This window comes from Bos taurus, chromosome 16 (assembly GCF_002263795.3).
Source record: "Bos taurus isolate L1 Dominette 01449 registration number 42190680 breed Hereford chromosome 16, ARS-UCD2.0, whole genome shotgun sequence".
In the NCBI taxonomy this organism is placed as follows: domain Eukaryota; kingdom Metazoa; phylum Chordata; class Mammalia; order Artiodactyla; family Bovidae; genus Bos; species Bos taurus.
This window is the reverse complement of record NC_037343.1, coordinates 72,105,301-72,129,717: the sequence shown is the minus strand read 5'-3', so window position 1 is coordinate 72,129,717 and position 24,417 is coordinate 72,105,301. Positions and strand designations below refer to the sequence as shown.

Sequence of the window (24,417 nt, the reverse complement as noted above, 5' to 3'; positions counted from 1 at the left end):
TTATTATCAAGGCATAAAGACTTTAGCTTTTTATTACAAAGCACAGATGGTCCTCAGTTTTAGACATGGTTACAGTTAAGGGGAAATACAGCAGAGCTAGCTGACTGGCTGTGCCTTCAGGAAGCACAATCTGTCCCTGGAAGTGTCCACAACTCAATTTCATTGTAACAAACCCCTTGGCAAGCCTGAAAGGAGTATTCTTCCATTATAGTTAATAAAATTGCTTCCTGTTTTATAAATATTCAAGGATTTTGTGACACAATAAAAGGAGAGAGACAAATACATCATTACAGTAAAATGTTCTGATTATTATCACCAAGTCTGCACAGTCTACTCTGGGAATAAACTCAATTTCCCTGCGGTGGAATCAGAGATGGTCTTATGAGAGAACTGCATCTTAAAGAAAAAATAATCACAACACCAGAGGACAGGAATAACAGGAGAATTGGAATATTTGATTCAAATTGTAACTAAAGTACTAGTATTTTCTATTTTGAAACTTTTTAATCCATAAAATTAAAATGTAAGACTAGGTATTTGATGCATTTTAAATTTTAAAATCATACATTAAGGAAAATGAAAAATTACAAAAATTTAAATATAAATCATTACCAATATCAGTTGCTGGCAGGTAAAACAAAGTGTTACAAACTAACATAAACACTATATGAAATAAAGAAAATGTAACTAATGATGATAAATAGAAGATGACATGTAATTTAAAAGAAAGATGTCTCTTTACGTGTGTCAATTGGTCTTTATTAGATAGTGAACTGATTTTTGTGTACATTTTTTCAGCTGCTGAAAAAGCTCTGATTCTAAACTAGTTGGAAGATGATATCATTGCTATTAGCTAACTTCAAACATTCCTTTTTACTCCATCTTCAAACGATCTCTGTCTCTGTCTCTCACTTACTTTGAGGAAACATTTTTAATAACTATTTCCTCCATGGGCTGCAATCTTTTTATTGACATCAAGCTGTGTTCTCATTCTTTCAGGAGAGGTATCACACGTCTCTTTTGGCTTCTTTAGTCTCATGGGGAGCTTCCACACAGTTTCCTGCAGTAGTTTCAGCACTGGCATTTTCATATTCTATTGGTTCAGAAGTGCCTGGAACTCAAGCATTATTCTTCCAGCAGAAGCTTCTCCTTTCAATTCTCATTAATTCTTCCTCTTAAGAATTATGGAGACAGAGAAGAAGTTCATCTAAGCAAGTAAAACAGTTTGATTAGAAACTGTAATGCAATATAATATGTAAATAACTCAAATCATAGAAATTTTTAGAATAATGATTTTATTCCAACAAAAAATACTGATCTTCTGGACCTTAAAATATCATAGTATATGAAACACTAAAATTTAAAAAAAAAGAAACTGATATTGCATTTACTAGCTTAAAAGTGAAATGTCATCCACAGAATACAAGGCAGACATGCAGTTCAGTCCTGGCATTAAAAGAATCACAAATCCAGCAACCTGAAGTAGTTCAAATAGAGATCCAGATCTTTACTATACTCTCTGAAAAAATCCCCAAGGTGAAATACTTATTTAAAAACTTCATCAAAATCCACTTTCTTTATCCCAAATGCCTGGAACACATCAAAAGTCTTCTTTGTTCATTACCAAAGCTCTCAGAACTTCCATTTGAACCCATATGGGGTGAATTTGTGTGTTCCCATTATCCTTTACCTTCCAGAATTACCATGTTATTTTTTCACTTGTAACCCCTTTCCCATGAAGGTCCCCTGGGTCCTCAGCTTAAGGATGGAATGGGAGGTCGAGGGACTTGTTGTTCAGTTGCTAAGTCCAACTATTTGCGACCCCTTGGACTGCAGCATACCAAGCTCCTCTGTCCTCCACTAACTCCCAGAGTTTGCTCAAATTCATGTCTATTGAGTTGATGATGTTATCTAACCATCTCATCCTCTGCCTCCCTCTTCTTTTTGCTTTCAATCTTTCCCAGCATGAGTCTTTTCCAGTGAATCAGGTCTTCACATCTGGTGGCCAAAGTATTGGAGCTTCAGCTTCAGCATCAGTCCTTCCAATGAATATTCAGGGGTAATTTTCTTTAGGATTGACTGGTTTGATCTCCTTGCTGTCCAAAGGTCTCTCAAGCATCTTCTCCAGCACAATTCAAAAACATCAATTCTTTGGCACTCAGCCTTCCTTATGGTCCAACTCTCACATCTGTACATGACTACTGGAAAAATCATAGCTTTGACCACATAGATCTTTGTTGGCAAAATGATGCCTCTGCTTTTTAATATGCTAAGTTTATCATAGCTTTCCTTTCAAGGAGCAAGTGGCTTTTAATTTCATGGCTGCAGTCACCATCCACAGTGGTTTTAGAGCCCAAGAAAATAAAATCTGTCACTGCTTCTATTTGCCATGGTGATGGGACTGGATGCCATGGTCTTGGTTTTTTGAAAGCTGAGTTTTAAGCCAGCTTTTTCATTCTCCTTTTTTACCCTCATCAAGAGGCTCTTTAGTTCCTCTTTACTTTCTGATATTAGAGTGTTTGCATATCTGAAGTTGTTGGTATTTGTCCCGGAAATCTTGATTCCAGCTTGTGGTTCATCTAGCCTGGTATTTCAGGACTTGATGTAGGTCCTATATTCTCTCAAGGAGCAAAACTACATTGAGAAGGAGGAAGACAGAGGAGTAGCCTGAGGACACAATGCTGAGGGAGGTATTATTTTTTGCATTGTTCTTTTTTTTTTCTTTTTTTTTAATTTTATTTTTAAACTTTACAAATTGTATTAGTTTTGCCAAATATCAAAATGAATCCGCCACAGGTATACATGTGTTCCCCATCCTGAACCCTCCTCCCTCCCCCCCCCCGCCCCCCATACCATCCCTCTGGGTCGTCCCAGTGCACTAGCCCCAAGCATCCAGTATCATGCATCGAACCTGGACTGGCAACTCGTTTCATACATGATATTATACGTTTCAATGCCATTCTCCCAAATCTTCCCACCCTCTCCCTCTGCAACAGAGTCTAAGAAACAGTAGGTGTTTATAGAAGGGGCCAAATGGAAAAAGAGACATTAAAAACAGACATTAAAAACACAGAAAAGATGAACTAGAATAACCCACAGATGGAGGTCCTGGGCCTGGGCACATGCTGTTCCTCTCTTGCCCAGGACTCCCTATTTATGCCATCTGGGTGTGTACTGCTTGTTCTTCAGGACTCAATTCAGAAATCAGGTCCTACAGAAAGTCTTACAGGATCCCCCTCCCTGTTTCCATAGCTACTGAGACACATCCTAGGGTGGCCTGTATTTAATGGCTTTGGGCACTCACAGATACTAAGGACCAGGTCTAGTTGATCCTTGTAACGTCAATCTCAGGCAGAGGATATAATGCACACAGTAGCAGGTTCTCATTTAACAATTGTTAAGTAAATGAATGAATATTTTAAGGAGAGGAAGAGGTGATCACACAACCATAAAAAAAACAGGATAAGTCTTCTTTGAAAGAAACTACTTAAAACCATCATTTTTGTGGTCTCTGTTTAACTAAGATAGGAACTCTGCATGCTCCCAAAGAGAAAGTATAAAAGGAACTAAATATTCTACAATTTAAAATGACTGATTCCTAGAAGGGTGGGTTATGGAAGGTAGCCCACTTCAAATCCTAGGTAGCCTACCTCAAATCTTAAATTATGCCCTTTTTCTTTAAGGCTTTAAGATTTACTGTTCCAGAGAGTTAATGTTTTTCAGCAACAGATTATTTCAGATAATATGTATTATCACACAGTTCACATGGGTTAGGAATCAGAGAGTGGCTTAGCTGGGCCCTCTGGGTCAGGGTCTCTCACAAGGCTGCTGTTACAGTATTGGCTAAAGTGAAGTGAAGTGAAGTGAATTTGCTCAGTCGTGTCCGACTCTTTGCGACCCCATGGACTGTAGCCTATCAGGCTCCTCCGTTCATGGGATTTTCCAGGCAAGAATACTGGAGTGAGTTGCCATTTCCTTTCTCCAGGGGAACTTCCTGACCCAGGGATCAAACCTGGGTCTCCCACATTGTAGTCAGACGCTTTACTGTCTGAGCCACGATGAGCTGAGGATGTGGGTGCAGAGGTGATCCTAAGAAGCACAGATGAGGAAATGTGAAAGGTGAGACAGGGGATGGAGAAAAGTCAGGAAGTGTGCTTTACCGAGCAGGGTTAATAAGTAGGTTAGTAATGAGTGGGTTCCCCTGTTAATAGCCTCATTGAGGGTTCAACCCCACTGAGAATCCTCTGAGAAACCATGTGGAACACATCTAAATATTGTCCCTCTGGTGGTGAGGAGGCTGGGGCATTAATTCACCCACTCTATCCACAACTGGTTAAAGATTGTGACCAGGGGTAACTCCCCCTCCACACTTGCGTGCTGCACCTGCCTATAACAGAACAAGCTCCCATGGGGCCAAAGAGAGATTTCAGGCAAAGAAGAGAGACATGGAGCTGGAAGTAAGAAACTCTTAGTGTGTGGAAACCATATTTGTGCTGCACTGAGGACAGCCAAGGGGTTGTGAGGTAGGATACTAACAATGTTTGCTACAAGTAGTTTTCCTTTGGATTCATGGAGAGTCTTATACAGTGCAGGGCTTTTGGTCTTTACTCTCCAATGTTGTCCTGTGGCTCAGCTGGTGAAGAATCTGCCTGCAATGTGGGAGACCTGGGTTCGATCCCTGGGTTGGGAAGATCCCCTGGAGAAGGAAATGGCAACCCACTCCAGTATTCTAGCCTGGAGAATTCCATGAACTGTATAGTCCATGGAGTCGCAAAGAGGTGGACACAACTGAGCGACTTTCACACTCCAGTGTCGTAATTCCACTTTTAAAATCAGTTCAACCCATCAGTAAAGAGATTCACATATCTTCAGTCTGTGATCTTGGGCAAACTGCAGTGGTAGTCTACTTCAATCCCTCTTCTCTATAGGACACAGTGTCCTGGATACTCTCCCAGTGATCAGCAGTGCAAAGAACAGTTACACACAGCTGAGCAGAGGAAAGGATGGGAGCCTAGGAGATACTGAGTGGGCAGCTTAGGGGAAGACAGAATCTTCCCCACGATCCCTACACTGACCTCTGCCAAAGAAGGGGTGATGGAGGCTTGGGTTACAACTGGTGGCAGTGTGTTTGATGGCTTGTGGCTAAGGATGGGTTGAGGTCAAGAGAAAGGTCATCTATGAAGAATAAAAAGAGCCTAGTAATGGAGTTGGAGAAGTGAAGATGATGGAGAAAATTTGAAATAGCTCTTATTGAAAATGAGAAGACTTTAAAAAACAGGGTTGTTATAGGAGTGGTGCCAGTCAATCTCTAGGGTAGCAGTTTGCCCAGTGGCATAATTATCTGGAACTGGGCTCAGACCCAGGTAGAGATTCACAAGGATGAGTGTCACCTTTGTGGGTTTTTTTCTTACTGGTTACACCATTTATTACAATTTGTCCAACTGGTTACGGATTTTTGTGTCTACTTCTCCAATGGAGAGGCAAAGGGGTGTGTGACTAGACAGAGACCTTCTAACCCCTGACATTCCAGAATTATGTTTTTGGTTAAGTCTCTTTCTCTTACAAGATTACGAGCCTCTTAAGACCATAGATTATGCATTATTCATCTTTGTGTTTCAAATAGCTCAAAATTATGATCATAAATGTTTGTGGAATTATGACGGAATACATTTTAAAGCCTCCAAATTTATTGAACGTACTCTGTGACTTACTTGCTAGTTCAAACTAAGAAACCGAAAAAGTAGAAAAAAAATTTAAGAACCAGGAAAGCCATCTGCTTTACTAATAAATAGGAAGAAAAATATGAAGACTGAGTTAGTCTGAAAACCTAACAACTTAAGACCTTAAAACACAACTTTTGACTTATAAGAAAGTTAAAAATTTAAAACATTTGGCTGGTTAATATAATTGTATGTATATTTAGTTTATTCTCTTCCATAGAAATTAGGAATAGTTTTATGTATGTATATAGAAATAAAGTATACAATTACATAAAACTGTTGTTTAAAATAGTATTATTCACAGTGAGGTGTTAAACTCCTAAGGCTATTCAGTGGTGAGTTCACAAAACTTACAAAGCAAATATGCCATATGGTCCAGAAATGCGAGTGCTACAATGATTTTTCTTCAGGGAGTGTGGGAAAGGAGCAACCTGAGAAGTAGGTTGGGGTTGATTACGGTTCTCTTAGGAATACACAGCATAGAGAGACGGTGAGGATTTTTCATGTGTCGACTGGTCCAGAGGGTACCCAGATACTTGGTCAACCATTATTTGGGTGTTACTGTGAAGGTGTTTTTGGATGAGATTAACACTTAAACCCTTAGCCTGAGTAGGTTGTTCTCCCTAATGTGAGGGGGTCTCACCCAACCTGCTGAAGACCTGAATACAACAAAAATGTTGAACCTCTCCCAAGTGAGAGAATTCCTCCTGCCTGATGGTCTTTGAAATGGGACATTAGCCTTTTCCCTGCCTTCAGACTTGAGCTGAATCATTGGTTCTTTGGACTAGAACTAGACCACTTACCCTCCTGGGTCTCCAGCTTGCCAACTCACCCTCCAGATCTTGGGACTTTGCAGCTTCTATTATCACAGGAGCCTATGTAGATAGATAGATGGTGGTATGGTCACTAAGTTGTGTCCAACTCTTGTGATGCCATGGACTGTAGTGCACTAGGCTCCTCTGTCCATGGGATTTCCCAGGAAAGAATACTGGAGTGGGTTGCCATTTCCTTCTCCAGGGGGTCTTCCTGACCCGGGATTGAACCTGGGTCTCCTGCATTGCAGGTGGAATCCTGCACTGAAGGCAGATTCTTTACAAACTGAGCCACCAGGGAAGCCTAGATAGATAAATTGATCCATCTGTTTCTTCTTGGAAGAATCCTGATTAAAACAGAAGCCAAGAACATATATACCTGATCTGTTGAATTTGAAATGATTCTCTTCCTAAGTCTTCACGAGTATTTATTAATACTAACTTCAGTAATCAAAATAATAACTATACCATTTCCAGACTGGCCTCAAACTGAAATTGACATGACATAAAAATAAATTGTAGAATCCAAGAGGTAGGTAAATTAATTCTCCTTGTATAATTCTTTCCACTTCTCTGTATGCTTGATAATTTTCATAACAAAACATTGATGAAAATAATTTAAAATGCATAGGTTGTGGAAAGTAGAATGTTTATAAAGTAAATAGAATAAAGTAGAACAAAATTCTTACTAGGGTTTTAAATAAACTGAGTTTAATTCAAATACCTCAATTCCAAAACAGCAGTAACAAGATGCCATCTCAGCAGATGACCTTGACCCTTACTTCACAGGTAAGAATACCTTTATGAAATACCCCAAATGTCCAACCACCACTCCTGCAAACTTGCTGTATAAGTATCTCCATTTTAGCTTTCTCTAGCCTCAGAGGATGAGGAGTACCACCTCTTGGTCAAGACCAATCCAGCCATCTTGTCCTTGTTGCTCCATCTCCAAAGTCTTGCTCCATCAGTTAATCCCTCTCTGCTTTTGTTTCTTCTGCTCCTTTCTCATTAATGGTTTCTTCTCCTACAATATGTATGAAATGCTTAAGAAATCTACTTCTCCAAAACATCCCCTTTGTCTCAGATACATAAGATGACTATTAATATTTTACAGAGATTCCTATTTAGAAGAATATTGGGCTTCCCTTGTGAGTCAGCTGGTAAAGAATCTGCCTGCACTGTGGGAGACCTGGGTTCAATTCCTGAGTTGGGAAGATCCACTGGAGAAGGGAAAGGCTACCCACTCCAGTATTCTGGCCTGGAGAATTCCATGGACTGTATAGTCCATGGGGTCACAGAGTCAGACACGACTGAGTGACTTTCACTTCACTTCCGTTTAGAAGATGCTAGGTCTTCCTTGGGTGATGCTGGTCTGTGAAATGCTTGTTACTGATCAGAGACTGAGATAAGGAACTTCCATCATAGTGTAAAGCAACTACTGGGTTGGCCAAAACGTTGAGGTTCTTCCACAAGATCTTGCAGAAAAACCTGAATGAACTTTTTGGCCAACCCAACACCTTAATAAGCATGCAGTTTCATTCAGCTGACTTCTTTTATTTTTTAAGTAAGACTTTCTCAATGAACGAAACAGTGTGTTCGTGTATATTCTAGCACCTTACCTTACTATAGTTATGATCTGGTAATGAACAGTGTGTGGACTGGCACCAGTCAGGAGACTAGTTTGTTTGTGGACTACACATCAAGTAACACGGATTGGAGTGACAGTAATGCAAATCTCTCCACTGAGGCTGGAGAGAGAACTGTCAGAATTAGCTCAGTTTGGTGTTCAGATTATGCTTCTAAGACATAGGTCATGTATGTTTGAATCAATATCTGTCTAGAGCAGTGGCCCCAACCTTTTTGGCACCAGTGACCAATTTTGTGGAAGACAGTTTTTCCACAGACCCTGGGGGGGGGGGGGGAGGCAGGGATGGTTTGGGGATGATTCAATTGCATTACATTTATTGTGCACTATACTTCTATTACTAAATCAGCTCCACCTTAGATCATCAGGCATTAGATCCCGGAGGTTGAGGATCCTTGGTCTGGTCTAGAACAATGTTTATCAAACTACAGATCTTGACCCAAACTTCTAAGTAAGAATTGTTTTGTGGAACTTTTTAAATTTTTTAAATTGAGGCATAGTTTCTTACAAAGTTGTGTTAGTTTCTGCTGTACACTGAAGTGAATCAGCTTTATGTATACATACATCCCTCCTGAACCTCCCCTCACTGCCCCATCCCATCTCACCCATCTGGGTCATCACAGAGCACCGAGCTCAGCCCCCTGCACTATACAATAGTTCACACATGGTAGCATATATATGTCAAACCTAATCTCCCAGTACACTTGATCTTAGCCAAAAGGCCGAGAAGTGACCTTAGCCAAAAGGCCAAGAAGCGAAAAGTAAGAGGTCAAGAGATACATGGAGTAATAGGCAAATTTGGCCTTGGAGTACAAAACAAAGCAGGACAAAGGCTAACAGAGTTTTGCCAAGAGAACGCACTGGTCATAGCAAATACCCTCTTCCAACAACACAACACTCTACACATGGACATCACCAGATGGTCAACACCGAAATCAGATTGACTGTATTCTTTGCAGCCAAAGATGGAGATGAAGCTCTCTACAGTTAGCAAAAACAAGACCGGGAGCTGACTGTGGCTCATACCATGAACTCCTCATTGCAAAATGCAGACTTAAATTGAAGAAAGTAGGGAAAACCAATAGACCATTCAGGTATGACCTAAATCAAATCCCTTATAATTATACAGTGGAAGTGAGAAATAGATTCCAGGTATTAGAACTGATAGAGTGCCTGAAGAACTATGGATGGAGGTTTGTGAAATTGTACAGGAGGCAGGGATCAAGATGATCCCCAAGAAAAAGAAATGCAAAAAGGCAAAATGGTTGTCTAAGGAGGCCTTACAAATAGTTGAGAAAAGAAGAGAGTCTAAAGGCATAGTAGAAAAGGAAAGATATACCCATTTGAATGCAGAGTTCCAAAGAACAGCAAGAAGAGATAAGAAAGCCTTCCTCAGTGATCAATGCAAAGAGAGAAAAACAACAGAATGTGAAAGACTAGACACCTCTTCAAGAAAATCAGAGATACAGAGGGAACATTTCATGCAAAGATGGGCACAATAAAGGACAGAAATGGTATGGACCTAACAGAAGCAGAAGATATTGAGAAGAGGTGGCAAGAAAACACAGAAGAACTGTACAAAAAAGGTCTTCATGATCCAGATAACCACGATGGTGTGATCACTCACCTAAAGCCAGACATCCTGGAATGCGAAATCAAGTGGACCTTAGGAAGTATCACTACAAAGCTAGTGGAGGTGATGGAATTCCAGCTGAGCTATTTAAAATCCTAAAAGATGATACTGTTAAAGTGCTGCGTTCAGTATGCCAACAAATTTGGAAAACTCAGCCATGGCCACAGGATTGGAAAAGGTTAGTTTTCATTCCAATCCCAAAGATGGGCAATGCCTCAAAGAATGTTCAAACTACTACACTACTGCACTCATATCACACGGTGGCAAAGTAATGCTCAAAACTCTTAAAGCAAGGCTTTAACAGTACGTGAACCGTGAACTTCCAGATGTTCAAGCTGGATTTAGAAAAGGCAAAGGAACCAGAGATCAAATTGCCAACATCCCTTGGATCACTGAAAAAGCAAAAGAATTCCAGAAAAACATCTACTTCTGCTTTCTGATTACAGCTTTCGACTATATAGATCACAATAAACTGTGGAAAATTCTCAAAGAGATGGAAATACCAGACCACCTGACCTGCCTCTTGAGAAATCTGTATGCAGGTCAAGAAGCAACAGTGAGAACTCGACATGAAACAATAGACTGGTTCAGTCTAGGCTGTATATTGTCAATATACAGCGTCAAGGCTGTATATTGTCACCCTGCTAATTTAACTCATATGCAGAGTACATCATGCGAAATGCCAGGCTGGATGAAGCACAAGCTGGAATCAAGATTGCTGGGAGAAATATCAATAATCTCAGATATGCAGATGACACCACCCTTATGGCAGAAAGCGAAGAGGAACTAAAGAGCCTCTTGATGAAAGTGAAAGAGGAGAGTGAAAAATCTGGCTTAAACTCAACATTCAAACAACTAAGATCATGGCATCTGGTCCCACCACTTCATGGCAAATAGATGGGGAAACAATGGAAACAGTGAGAGACTTTTATTTTCTCGGGCTCCAAAATCACCGCAGATGGTGACTACAGCCATGAAATCAAAAAACGCTTGCTCCTTAGAAGAAAAGCTATGACCAATCTAGACAGCATATTAAAAAGCAGAGACATTACTTTGCCAACAAAGGTTTGCCTAGTCAAAGTTCTGGTTTTTCCAGTAGTCATTTAAGGATGTTGAGAGTTAAGAGCATCAAGAAAGCTAAGCGCTGAAGAATTGATGCTTTTAAATTGTGGAGAAGACTCTTGAGAGTTCCTTGGATTGCAAGATCAAAGACTCTTGAGAGTTCCTTGGACTGCAAGATTTCCTAAAGAAAATCAGTCCTGAATATTCATTGGAAGGACTGATGCTGAAGTTTTACTTTGGCCACCTGATGCGAATAACTGACTCACTGGAAAAGACCCTGATGTGGGGAAAGAGTGAAGGCAGGAGAAGGGGGTGACAGAAGATGAGATGGTCAGATGGCATTACTGACCCGATGGACAAAGTTTGACCAAGCTCCGGGAGTTGGTGATGGACAGGGAAGCCTGGAGCACTGCAGTCCATGGGGTTGCAGACATGACTGGGTGACTGAACTGAATCTCCCAGTTTATTCAACCCCTTCTTTTCCCCCTACCACCCATGTCCACATCCAATCTGTGTTTCTATTCGTATCATGCAAATAGGTTCATCTACATTATTCTTCTAGATTACACGTATGTGCATGTTATATTTGCATATTTCTGGTAATTATTCAAAACTATTACCTTATCTCTGTGAGTATACTTTTCTTTGACTTGGGACTTGCCATTGACTTGCTCTAGCCAATGGACTGTTAAATGTGACATGAACAAAGGTTTGAAGAATTTTTGTGCAACTGGGCTTACTATTTTGTATCTCTGCCATTTTCCTAAGAAAAATATGCTCAGGCAGGTCCACAAGTATCAATAATAGGAGAGACACATGGGGCAGAGTCACCCAAGCTAGATCCCCCCAGCCAGCATCAGTCTGTATCAGCTAACCACCAACCAACTCACAGACCCACGGGCAAGCCCTGCCAAGACCAGCCATCACACCCAGCTGAGTCCAGCATAGATCAGCTGACCCTAACCAACACACAAAAATCGAGTGAGAGAAATGCTTGCCTTTATATTCCTAAGATGTTCTGGCTGTTTTATTATAAAGAAACAGCTGACTGATACACATTTATATGTCTGTATTGGGTTAACAACATAATGTATATTGCAGTGGGTAACAAAAGGTGTGAAAGCCACTGGTCTAGAAAAGCACGATGTTTCTCTTGTATTCCTTGCTATTTTCTGTCTGGGAGTGGCTGCTTGCAGTAATAAAAAATGAAGGTAAACAGAAAATAGAGCTGAGAGATAAGAAATTAAGTGTGTGTGGTGGGTGTGGGGAGAGACAGAGGCTTAATAGCAACAAGCCTTTATTTTATATTGAGTTTTCAATACAAAATTGGCTGTTTCCTGTTGCTTTTTCTTTTGAGCAACTTTTCTCAAGTTCTAATCAATACAGTGTATGTGTTACTCATTCAGTTGTGTCTCTTTGTGACCCCATGGACTGCGGCCCACCAGGCTCCTCTGTCAGTAGAATTCTCCAGGCAAAGATATTGGAGTGGGTTGCCATTCCCTTCCCCAGGGGATCTTCCCAACCCAAGGATCGAACCCAGGTCTCCTGTATTGCAGGTAGATTCTTTACTGTCTGAACCATTTATTAATACTATGAAGCCCTGGTTTCCACACTGGCATATATCCATTCTGTTTACAATCCATCGCTTTGTAGTGTTCTTAGTTTAAATCACATATAAAATTAAATACTGGAAACAAAGATAGATGTTTCTTCACAATTTAATTCAACCTAGAGTGCCTTCCTGTCCTACCCATTATCATTACATCTCAATCTATAAAATCATAAAGGCTTCACAGAGGCTTCAAATGTTTTATAATTAGTACACTTTAGTTTCAAAACACAATTCATGGCCCAGAAGTAATGAGAATAATTTCTAATAACTGTCTCAGCTCCCATTATTATAAATTTTATACTTAACATGTTTTCAGTACTCCACATTAAGGTGGCTACCTACCAGATGAGGGTTACATGAGTAAGAACTATGGGGTGAATCACCCACAGTCAGGGACAGTAGAGGAGGTAAAGAAGGACCTCTTGAAGACCAACAGAAACATCCCCAGCATTTGGAGCTGGTATAACCAGCAAGTGTTATAGAAGCTACAGTAACAAAAGAGTGAAGGTTATCACCCTAAGAAGTGAAGTAAGAAGACAATCTGCCTTCCTTCTTCTTCTTTCTCCCTGGACTCACTTCAAAGGTCTGGGGAAGGAGGAGGGGAGAGTCCCATACCTATTGCAAACCCCACAATTTCAGCCTACACTAAATAGAATCAAATTACTCTATAACAGTAATAGAGTTAGATCAAGATGTATCAATAGGGGGAAAAAAACATGTACGCAGAAGGGAGACTTTTTTACAGCTACCTTTAAAAAATCTTGTTTACATCCTAATAAATTAAAATTCTTTGGGGAACCTGTTTCTTTGTAGTTTGTACTGAAACATTTTCAAGTTACTTTCTACATTTCCACAAATCAGTCTAGTGTTAGTTTGTATCCATTTCAGAGGTTGACACTTTTAATCTAATCTGTGGATCCACAGATTACCTCACAACTTGGATCCTAGTGTTCCCTATAGACTGATTTTAATGAGTGTTCTTTCAAACACCTTTTTTAAATAAGAAAAATTGATTTGTGAATTCTCTTTTATAATTTGTGAAACCAAGAGAAAATGAATGGCTTAGTAAAGGATACTCTGTATCAGTGAAGTGTGTCAGTCACTGAGTCGGCCCTACTCTTTGTGATTCCTTGGACTGCAGCCCACCAGGCTCTCTGTCCATGGGATTTTCCAGGCAAGGATACTGGAGTGGGTTGCCATTTCCTTCTCCAGGGGATCTTCCCAACCCAGGGATAGAACCCGGGTCTCCTGCACTGCAGGCAGATTCTTTTCTGAGTGAGTTACATGGGACAGAGTTAAAATGTAAACTTTAAATTGTCTAGTATTTTCTTCTTATTTAAATTTAGCCAAACAAATCATTAAAAATGTTTGTATGATTTAGACATTTGGCAAAACTGTTTAAATCACCTACTTTTAAAGACTATATACACATTTAAATGTAATTTTCCTAGACAGACAGCAATCTATTTTTAAAGACATGGAAATTTCATAGTCTCCTTCCATAAACAATTCCAGAACTAAAATATTCTTCTAGAAAATGCTCACTATAGCTAACTGCAAAATTCATTCATTAAACAAACATGCACTGTGCACAGGTATTGTACCCAATGCTGAGAATATAAATTAAGACATTGTTACTGCCCTTAAAGAGAAATTCCACTTAACAAAGGTACAAATGTCCACAGTCAAGTCATATGTTAGGTAAAAAAGTGAGAACTTAGAAAGCTCTCCAAAGGTTCAGGTAAACTAAAACAAGTCAGGTGAAATTAAATGGCAATAGAGTCAAATTCATTTGCTGAAGGGGGGGTGGGCGGTGGGGAGGAGAGGGGAAAAAAGGAAAATAAAAAATCTACATGAGTCTAAGTAGGGAGAGACCAGGCTAAACAATAACAAATGTGAAAGCCACGAGAATGCATTTGATTCCAGATTTAGTAACCATGTTCCCAAGAAAGCTAATTTTAGGATGGATTCATAAAAATAAGGTGCAAAGGGGTCCAAGTGTTTCCAATTGACTTTGCAGCAAGTAGCCCTCACAGTGTCGCAGGTGTCCTAAGTACAAACTAGAGCATGTGAACAGGACAATGGAAAAGGTGAAGAATCTGGAAACATACCACTGAAGACTTGTTACAGGATGATGATGTTTACCCTAAAAGAAAAGCCAAAGTGGGACATGATTGTTTTCAAATATTTAAAGGACCTGTGTGACAGAAATTGCTAGCTACCCTTTCAACACTCATTTTTTCCTTCATCCTTATCTATAGAGCCCTGATTTTTAGCAGAGCATTTTGATGGTCCCCAGCCTCCTTGAGGTTAGTGGCCACGTAACTAAATTCTGACTTGATAAATCAGCAAAAGTGGTACGTGGTACTTTCAGAAAATCTCCTTCAAGAGAAGGGGTATGTCCTTCTGCCTTTCCTCCTGTCCTGCTGTGAGGAGTGTCATCCTGATGACTGGCCACCCAGCAGCTACTTTGGATCATAAGGGCAAAAGTGACAAACCAGAGCAGTGAAGCCACGGGAAAGGAGCCTGGGCGCCGGACAACTTCATGGCAGTTGTCACTTCAGCCCAGGACTTTCTACTTCTGGATATTTTTACATGAAAAGAAATAATTTTTCATTTTGTTTAAGACACTGTTATTTGGGGTTTGTATGTAGTTGAACTTTGGGTACCAAAAAAAAGGATATTTTCTAAGACTCAGACATCTTTAAAAAATGAAATGATCCGCTTTGTGATGCAGTTACCTATCTCTGTACCTGTTTAAATGGAGGCTGTAAGACAAACATCAGAGGTGGTAAACATTCCAGGGGGTAAAGAAAAAGTGGGTTACCAGACCTCTAAAATTCCTGTCAGCTCTTAAGATTATATGATTTCTCCCCAACTTCTCACTTGGGGATGATCAGTGGCTCTAAAAAACAAAAGCAAAAAAACACACCTCCTTTTTCCTGTTGAAAACATGCCTGGACTATGCCCACTAGACTCAGCCCGACACCAAGTAGCACAGTGGTGGGCAGTCTTCTGGCTATGCTGCCTGACTCTAGCTTGGAGTTAAATTTACTCCACGACAGGTACCTCTAAAGTAAAAATAAAGAAGTGTGAAGTGTTGTCACTCAGTCATGTCCGACTCTTTAAGACCCCATGGACCATAGCCTGCCAGGCTCCTCTGTCCATGGGAGTTTCCAGGCAAGAATACTGGAGTGGGTTGCCATTTCCTTCTCCAAAAAATAAAGAACCAAAGAGCAAATCAATAAACTCTTCAGCAAAATTGTTGTCATAAAGACAATCATGAGCCTGGAAATGAATAAACCAGGATCTCTGTGGAGATCCTTCCTGTGTGCCTAGTGTAGCTGGTTAATCAAGATGGAGCTCACAACCACCACCCTACTTCTTTTCCTTTTATGAAATGAGGGTAACACCCTTATCCCCTTTCCATCTTTCCTCTTCCATTCTGTTCTCCAACTTCTAACAGCTGTAACTTTACTTCATTTCCCTCGTTACACTGTCTTCAAATTACTGTTCTGTAATTATAATTACCTGTGCTTTGTCTATTAAGTGATTTTTCATACATTTATTTCCTTGAAACAGTAATACACACATATGGCAGGAGTCCAATTTTGCACAGAACACACAAGAGATAAAGTCTCCCTTTCATCTCAGAGTCTGACACCCCCATCTCTTGAGATAAACAGTTCTCAAGCACTCTTGAGAAATAAGCTGAACGTGCACGTTGTTGTTAAGTTGGCTAAGTTGGGTCCAACTCTCTTGTGATGCCGTGGACTGTAGCCTGCCAGGCTCCTCTGTCCATGGGATTTCCCAGCCAAGAACACTAGAGTGGGTTGCCATTTCCTTCTCCAGAGGCTCTTCCCAACCAGGGATTGAACCCACATCTCCTGTATTACACATTGCAGGCGGATTCTTTACCGCTGGGCCCTAGGAAAGCGAACATGTAAAGGCAGCTATGTATATATTCCTAAGTATTTTCTAGAAGCACTATTATCTTTTATTTAGATCCACAAGCTATTTTGTTGTTCAGTTGCTAAGTTGTGTCCGACTCTGCATGGACTGCAGCACGCCAGGCTTCCTATGCTTCACCATTTCCTAGAGTTTGCTCAAACCCATGTTCACTGAGTTGGTGATGCCATCCAACCATCTCGTTACCCCTTCTCCTGCCCTCAACCTTTCCCAGCATCAGGGTCTTTTCCAATGAGTTGGCTCTTTGCATCAGGTGGCCAAAGTATTGGAGCTTCAGCATCAGTCCTTCCAATGAATATTCAGAGTTGAGTAGGCACCAAGTATATTCAAATGACCCAGCATCATTTATTCAAACATCCGTTTTTTTTTCTCATCACTACAGCATCACCTTTGCAAAATTAAAATGTTGACATAATCATCTGTTTGGGAATCCTATTCAGTTCCATTGGTCTACTTTCTAATATCTGATAGTATAAATCCCCCAACTTCATTCTTGTTCCAGATTGTCTTGGCTGTTTTTGATCTTTAGAATTTCCATATACATTTAAGGCTCAGTTGTCAATTAACTCACACACACCATCTGCTGGGATTCTAGAAGGGATTAGACTAAATCTATATAGATCATTTGGGGAGAACTGACACCTTTACACAATTAAGTCTTCTGATCCATGAGCACAGTATCTGTCCAGCTATTAACACTTGGGTCTTCTCTAATTTCTATCAACAACACAATTTTCAGCACAGACTTCTTATACCTCTCTCATTAGAATTTATTCCTAGATGCAGTGGGCTGGATGGTGCCCCAAAGACATTAGGGCCTAATCCTTGGAAACTGTAAAATGTTTATTTGGAAAAAGCATCTTTGTAGATGTGATTAAGGATCTTGAGAGAGCAGATAATTCTGGATTATTCAGGTGGGCGATACATGCTAGTGGTCTCTATATAACAGCGTGCCTGCATGCTAAATCACTTCAGTCATGTCTGACTCTTTGCACCCTTTAGACTGTAGCCCGCCAGGGTCCTCTGTCCATGGAATTCTCCAGGTAAGATTACTGAAGTGGGTTGTCATTCCCTTCTCCAGGGGGATCTTCCCAACCCAGTGATCTAACCCACATCTCTTTTTGTCTTCTCACTTGCAGGTGGGCTCTTTCCCACTAGCTCCACCTAGGAAGCCCCCTATACAACAGACAAGAGGAAAATTCCAGACACGCAGAGAAGGCAACGTGAAGATGGACACAGAGGTTAGAATGACTGTGGCTTCAAGCCTAGGAATGCCAGCAAACAGAAACTGGAAAAGGCAAGGAACAGATTCTCCCCTCAAACCGCTTGAGGGAGCTCAGCCTGCCGACACATCAATTTCAGACTTTTTGTTTCTAGAACTGTGAGAGGATGGACGCGTTTTAAGCTACCATGCTTGTGGTAATTTGTCACAGCTGCCACTGGAAACTAACATACTAGTTATTCAATATTTTTTGTGCATTCATATATGGTAAAACTTAAAAAATTTAATTTCCTAATTGTTTAACGGTGGTATATAAAATTAACCTTTATATACTGACTTATAAACTTGCTAAATTCATTAATACTAACAGTTTATAAATTTTATATAGACTATCGTGCTTTTTTCCAAACAACAGGTTTATGTATTTCTTTCTAATCCTTATATTACCTTGCCTTTTTACAGTCACTGGGATGCCAGTACAACAGTGAATTATATCTCTTTTGACGTTTTGAATTTGTAACTATGAAAATGTAATGTCTGTTCCAAGGTTAAAATATAATGTATATAATATTAAAAAATTTTAATATAGTAAAAAAAAACAGTCAAAATAATCAATAGCCTTCTAGTTAACAAATCCAAAAGCCTTTTCTTAAACCCCTCTCGTGACTCTGCATTCTTTGACACTGTTGATGATCCCTTCTTAATGCTTATTTCTTCCTTGCCCAGATTCTTTTTTTCTGCCTCTAACCCCCTTTATAGACATTCCTCAAATTTTCTTAGGCCTTTTCTCTGTCTATACTGTCTTTGTTAACTGTTGGGATATCATTTTAAGGCCTATGATTATTCTTCAGAACTCTTCTCTTCAGGGGCAAAACAGAAACTTGTTTTTCCTTCTTTTAAATGCCATACTCAAACACCCATTCTTCTCCCCAGAGAAATGCAGTATTCCTTGCTGCACTTGAAGAAATTGTGAAATCTTCCCACTTTAAGGGTTTTAATAAATAGAAGTGAGTTACAGAAGTTCCCAAATCTTCACAATATTTTAGTCCTTGATCTACAGACAGAAACTCCTTTCTGAAGAAAAGTGGCTGAAAGGTATTGGAATGCTGGGGTGTTAGAAAGCTGGCTGGCCAAGCAGCTTCAGAGTGATATTTATCTTTGTGAATTCACTCAGTTTAGGGTCTGGCCTTTGTGTTACAGGACCAGAGATGCTGAATCATGATCATTACAACTTGTGTATGAAAACCAAAATACCAATGTGCTAATTCACAATGAAAAAATATAACTGTCAAGGGAAATGATATTCATTTCATTTGGCCAAAATGTTCTCTCCCTGCAGAAAAAATTATATGGGAATTAAAATAACATTTACAACTGTATTTGTTAAGAAAGGAACTAGAATAAAAGGTTTAGTTGTAAGCTTCAAATATTTAATGGAATCTTATCAGGTTTTGATAAGGGAGATGAAACTACCTCTACCTCCAGAACCAGACAGGTTTTTGTATCTGCTCAGGAGACTTTCCCCTTTAGACTGGGGACCCTGACAAATATTTACCTCCCATGCTTTTCTTGGCTCAATTCCTGATTTACACGTTCCTCCTTTAAGGATGTTATTTCTTCTTTTTCTGGCCAGAGAGGCTTCTTTCCGATTTGATCCATTCAGTATTGATCTAGAAAAGAAATCTTCCAGGACAATTTTAAGTGTTTGACAAATACCTTACTGTGGACCCCAAACACCGATCTGCATACATCTGCGTAGTAAATGTTCACAAGAAATCCTCATTTCTACTTACTGGTGAGCACCGCCCCCCCCCAAAAAAAAAACCACCCAATTTTTTAAAATGAAGAAAATCCTAAATAGCCTCCCAAGGCCAGGCAACCTGGCACACAGCAGATGTCCTCAAATCTGGTGAACGAAAAATGCAGTTCCTATTCCTCATGCCTAACGCAATTCAGGAAAGCATTACAGAGCAAATCGCCTGCCAGGCTGGAAACCCCGCTAGACTGCAGCTCTCCGCTCACCTCCGCTTGGGGCCTCTGCCCTCTCCAGAGGTCGGCTCCAAGCCTCGACCACAGGTCAGCGCGCTGAGAAAGCGCCAACTGGGCGAAGATCCCTTCCCAGTTTTTATTTCACCACGGACAACGCCCACTCCCCTAAGTAATGAAACAGAAAAAAAACGAACAAAAGAAAGGAAAAGGTGAGACAAGGCCGACTGAGGAAAAGGGTTTTTAAAAACACAACACTGTTTGGTGATATACAGCTGCATTGCTCGGTACTGGAAACTCATCTCGGCAGCCTCAGCCTCTCCAGGAAATCAGGCCCCAGTTCTGAGGCGCAGACCACACAAACTGCCGCGTCCAGATGGTTAGGACCGGGCCCACTCCTTCGGCCGTCCGGGCCTCGGATCCCCAAGGCCGCCCGGCTCCTCCGCCCGACTCCACCGCGAGCAAGCGCGCTTCCCCACCTCGACGCAGGCGGGGAAGCCCTGAAACCCGGCGGCCGACCCTCCGCGGCATCTCAAAAGGGCTGCGCTGCCGCGACGCCCCGCTCAGAAAAGATTAAAGGGGCGGGGGCCGCTCCCGGGCCGCTGAGGCCTCGGATAGGCAAGGACCCTTCCCGCTGGCCGACAGCGTTCCTTCCGCCCTGAGAGGGCAAAAGAGTCCCGAGGCCTGGCGCGCGCGCCTGCGCGCGCGCCTCCGCCCGCGCTCCGCAGCGCCCCCTAGGAAGGAAGCCCGCGAGGCGGCCGCGCCTCTGCGGCGATTTTATTAGCGCTCGGTTGGGGTTGCCCGGCCCGTCGGCGAGCGGGGCTTCCCCGCCCCTCCCCCTCTCTCCAGCGCATCCCCCCTCAGCCCTCCCCCGCCCGGCGGCCGGAACCTCCCTGCGGGGCGGAGTGATACCGGCGGCGGCGTAGAGCGCGGCGCGGCCGAGAGGGGCGGCAGGCGGAGGAGGAGGGGAGAGAGGCGGGGCCCGGGCGGGTTGTTGTGAGGCGACTGCGCTACTGCCGGACCGGGGCGGTTATGGCGGCTCCATATTAACACCCTCCTCCTCCTCCTCCTCCTCCGCCGGCGCCGCCGTCTCCTCCTCCTCCTCCTCTCCACTCCCGCCCGCTCTCGGAAGCCATCTCCCCCTTCTCCCCCTTCCCCCTGACGCCTACCACTTCCCCCCTCACCTTTCCCCCTCCCCTCTTCTACCATGCCCGGCATGATGGAGAAAGGGCCCGAGTTACTGGGGAAGAACCGATCGGCCAACGGCAGCACCAAGAGTCCGGTGGGCGGCGGCGGCGGCGGCGGCGCCTCGTCCACGAACGGCGGGCTGCACTTCTCGGAGCCCGAGAGCGGCTGCAGCAGCGACGACGAGCACGGTGGTAGCCTCGAACTCCTCCCCGCCGTCCCGCCTGCCCCCCCCCCCCGCCCCGTCCCTCTCTCCTCCCCTCCCCCAGCCCCCTCCCCTCCCTTCGCCGAGCTCCCGCCCCCCCTCCCCCTCGGAGCCCGGGCGCTGCGGTAGCCTCGAACTCCCGGTGCAGTGCAGCAGCACCCCCGCCCCGCACCCCCGCGACCCCCGCCCCTCCGCCCTCCACCAATCCTCCGCCCTCGCCCGCACCCCCCCGCCCCACCGCACCTCCAGCTCCCCGCCCCCATCCGCTGCCATCTCCCGGAGTGCCCGGAGTTAATATCTTCCCATCCACCCGCCGCTTCTTTTCCTCCCCTCCTGCAATTTTCATATTTTATTAAGTATCTCTTCCTTTCTCTCTTTTTTTCCTTTGCTTTTTCTTTTTTTCCCCCCTCCCCGTCTTTCTCTCTTTTTCTCTTTTTTCCCTTCTTGACATTGCTTTGCAGATGTTGGGATGAGAGTCGGAGCTGAATATCAAGCTCGGATCCCCGAATTTGATCCAGGTAAATCTGTTTGCTTAAGCAAAATCCTGTCTTCTCCCCCCCCCCCCCCAATCTCCTTTTCTGGGACTGGTTTAGGGTGGAAAGGGGTAGAGGGCGGACGGGCGGGGTTGGGGTCCGGGTGTGCGGTTGGGAGGAGATGCGGGACTGGGATGGGCAGGCATCTCTGGCGGGAGGCTGTCATGTCACGCTTGGCAGGGCTGTGACACAGGGCGTGTGGGCAGATGCGTGCCTTGCAAGGTTAATATGGTTCCCCTGGAGGCCACTTGCCCGCTGGTGGCATTCACCTTTCCACTCGCCTTGATCCTGGAGTGAGCGGAGGGAGACGGCCCTCGGGGAAATCGGGGGGTCGGAGGCCGGGGGTGGAGCGGCTGCGGGCCCCAGAGCTGGAGGAGAGGGTGTGCGGGCTGTGCGTTGAAGAACCGTGCAGATGTCAGTGGCCACCCGACCCAGCCCCCGGGAGCCCAGGGCCGCGCTCCGCCCTGGCTGCGATCCCCGGGCGGCTGTCACCGGCCGAAGCCGAGGGCGAGCCCTGCCTGACCCGCGGGCGCACACACGGGATTTTCTTTTTTTTTTTTCCCTTTTCTTTTTTGGCTAGGTGGTGTAGCTTTGGTGGCGACCGCTTTGCGGAGTAGGAGCCGCGGAGGGAAAGGGATTGGGGGAAGAGGGTGGGGAGAAGCCAGAGGCACACCTCGCTCCAGAGCCAGCCCCGGGGAATTGAGACCACAGGACAAGTGACCGCAGCTGCCAAGGAGACATTTTCTCCCCGAGCAGCCAGGTTCCAGCGTCCTCTGCCAGCCCGGCTTGCGGGCTCCCTGTCTACTTTTCTCCAAACAGGCTCCCTGGCGGTCACGGGATCTGAGCCTGGTCGGGGATTGGGCGAGAGTTCCGCATATGGAAGCGCCCTTGTTGGAGCCTCTCGGAGTGGAGCGTGTCTCCTCCTCCCCACCCCACCCCAGACCCTCTTCAGTTCAGGCTTTGGGCAGACTTGGAAGGGTTTTGTTCCCCCTACCCCCTGCCCCTTGCACTTGGTCAGTTCCTTGCCCATTGCCCACTTATAGTAATGTGTCTGTGTCGAACTCTTGAATTCTGTATTAGATATTAATGGGGCTTACTTGTATTTTCTCAGGGAAGATAGCATGTTTCTTTGCTTATAGTTTATCCGTGGGTATTTTCATCCTTCTGCCCATTGCTGCGATGCAGAGTGATATTTACCAACCGTTTAAAGAAGTTTAGGGTTTAGGCAGCTCTTCTAAAGGAAAGGGTAAAATAATGAGAGGGTAAAATAGGATTGTCAGTGCAGGTTATTTTTCAGTAGGTAAAAACAATGATTCAGGAGTGCTTACTAGTCAAGAGTTGCCTTCTGAATGACATGACTTAATAAATTTTATTCAAAAGCTATCAGTGTGTGTGCTGGAGGGCTTCAAATAATTTTAAATGTTGCGAAACAAATTTTGTTTATTAATGTAGCTAGTAGGTGAATAGCACTTCCACATGACTTCTGCCTCGGGTTTTAGCTTGACATTTGGAAGCTTACTCTGGCTTAAGACAGACTGAATTAATCACTCAGGTCTTATTTTTGTGCTCTGAGCAAGTCACTGGCCCTCCCTAAGCCTCAGTTTCCCTAGCTGTAAAATGGAAATAAAAATAGGGAATTCTTGCTAAGGTTATATGAGTGGGCAAATGGCAGTTACTCTTTGGAGGTTAAATTTAAATTATCATTATTAAATTATCATTCCTCATAATCGTGAGGAATGCTTCTGCATATCTTTATATCTTTCTGATTTGGGGCTTTCCTTGGCTTACTGCTTTTTTAGGAATTGATAAACTTATTTCCCAGTTAGAACTCAGCAGCATAATAAACATGCCTTTTTGTCCCAGCATAATATACATGCCTTTTTGTCCCATTAGGTAGGTTTATATTTCATAAACAACAAATAGACACAAGGTGATGAGGGGTCTTGTGTTAAAGAGCTGGACTTCATGCTAAAACAGATGTGTGCAGGCCATGACCTGATCCCTATAGCAATTTTGGGAACAGATTTCAAGCAAAGGAATACTAGAGCCAATTTTAAAGTTAGAAAAATAGCTTATTTAAAGTGCAGAGTACTTTTTATGTGGTTTCACATGGCCACTACTTGTATTACCCAATTTCCTTGACCATCATATTTTTGCATATTTTGCCTAAGTGGAATATTTGAGGGAAAAATCACAAATATTGCAATTTTTAAAGTTACATTTTCATTAAGTTTACTCAGACTATCACTGATGCTTTTTATTAGAATAAGGATAGATGTCATATTCTTTAAATTCATCTATAGACATGCCTCAGAGATAATTGCGAGTTTGATTCTAGACTACTGCAATAAAGCGAATGTCACAAGTAAAGCAAGTTACATGAATCTTTTGTTTTCCCAGTGCGTATAGAAGCGTACAATGACGTTAGGTCCAGAAATGCAATGTACATGCCTAAATTAAGAAATGCTTTATTGCTAAAATATGCTAGCCATCATCTGAGCTTCTAGGGAGTTGTAGTTTTTTTTGCAGTAATAGCATCCAAGATCACATATCATCATAACAGTATAATAATAATGAAAAAGTTTGAAATATTGTAAGAATTACCAAAATGTGACACAGACAAGAAATGAGCAAATGCTATTGGAAAATGGTGCTGATAAACTTGATTGACACCGGCTTGCTGTAAACCTTCAATTTGTTAAAAAAAAAAAATTCACAATAGCTGTGAAGCACAATAAAATGAGGTATGCTTGTATTCATTTTATCCTCAATAATCTGCAGAATATTGAACCCAAGGGTACAACTAAAACCACTTATCTAAACTTAGGTGGGC

General features: G+C 42.7%; 2 protein-coding genes across 24 annotated transcripts in view; one reads left to right on the top strand and one right to left on the bottom strand.

Moving 5' to 3' along the window:
- On the bottom strand, positions 1–21,871 carry LOC100336777 (uncharacterized). 18 transcript variants are annotated; one of them, XR_003029809.2, is made up of 5 exons: positions 20,846–20,934; positions 19,698–19,829; positions 19,231–19,358; positions 6,524–6,595; positions 1–1,207 (listed from the first exon to the last, which is right to left on the bottom strand). XR_003029809.2 is itself a non-coding variant. In XM_005217411.5 (4 exons), the coding sequence occupies exons 1-4, from the start codon at positions 19,961–19,963 to the stop codon at positions 1,163–1,165; spliced, it is 498 nt and encodes a 165-aa protein (XP_005217468.1). In that variant the 5' UTR covers positions 19,964–20,339; the 3' UTR covers positions 1–1,162. The 18 variants fall into 18 exon arrangements, 3 of the variants coding, with proteins under 3 accessions (XP_005217468.1, XP_010811909.1, XP_059731812.1); XR_237929.4 differs by lacking the exon at positions 20,846–20,934 and adding an exon at positions 20,574–20,653; XR_237922.5 differs by lacking the exon at positions 20,846–20,934 and adding an exon at positions 20,141–20,339.
- RCOR3 (REST corepressor 3) overlaps positions 20,650–24,417 on the top strand; it is a 53,317-nt gene continuing 49,549 nt past the window's right edge. For 2 of the 6 annotated variants that reach the window (XM_024976309.2, XM_024976306.2), the window contains exons 1-2: positions 20,650–21,037; positions 21,513–21,569. In XM_024976309.2, coding sequence (XP_024832077.1) covers positions 20,869–21,037; positions 21,513–21,569 — 226 coding nt within the window. In that variant the 5' untranslated portion in view covers positions 20,650–20,868. Of the gene's footprint in view, positions 21,041–21,174; positions 21,194–21,512; positions 21,570–24,417 lie in introns of those variants that run through there. The other 4 variants (XM_024976308.2, XM_024976305.2, XM_059875424.1 and 1 more) reach the window with 3 other exon arrangements.

What these genes read in the sequence shown, in the direction of transcription:
- LOC100336777 (XM_005217411.5), bottom strand. Translation starts at nt 19,963, where the DNA reads ATGAGTTTCCAGTACCGAGCAATGCAGCTGTATATCACCAAACAGTGT. An exon ending in AGCCAAGAAAAGCATGGGAG is followed by an intron (nt 6,596 to 19,230) that starts GTAAATATTTGT and finishes CTATCTACATAG; the next exon opens with GCTCCTGTGATAATAGAAGC. An exon ending in CAAGCTGGAGACCCAGGAGG is followed by an intron (nt 1,208 to 6,523) that starts GTAAGTGGTCTA and finishes TTACTTGCTTAG; the next exon opens with ATGAACTTCTTCTCTGTCTC.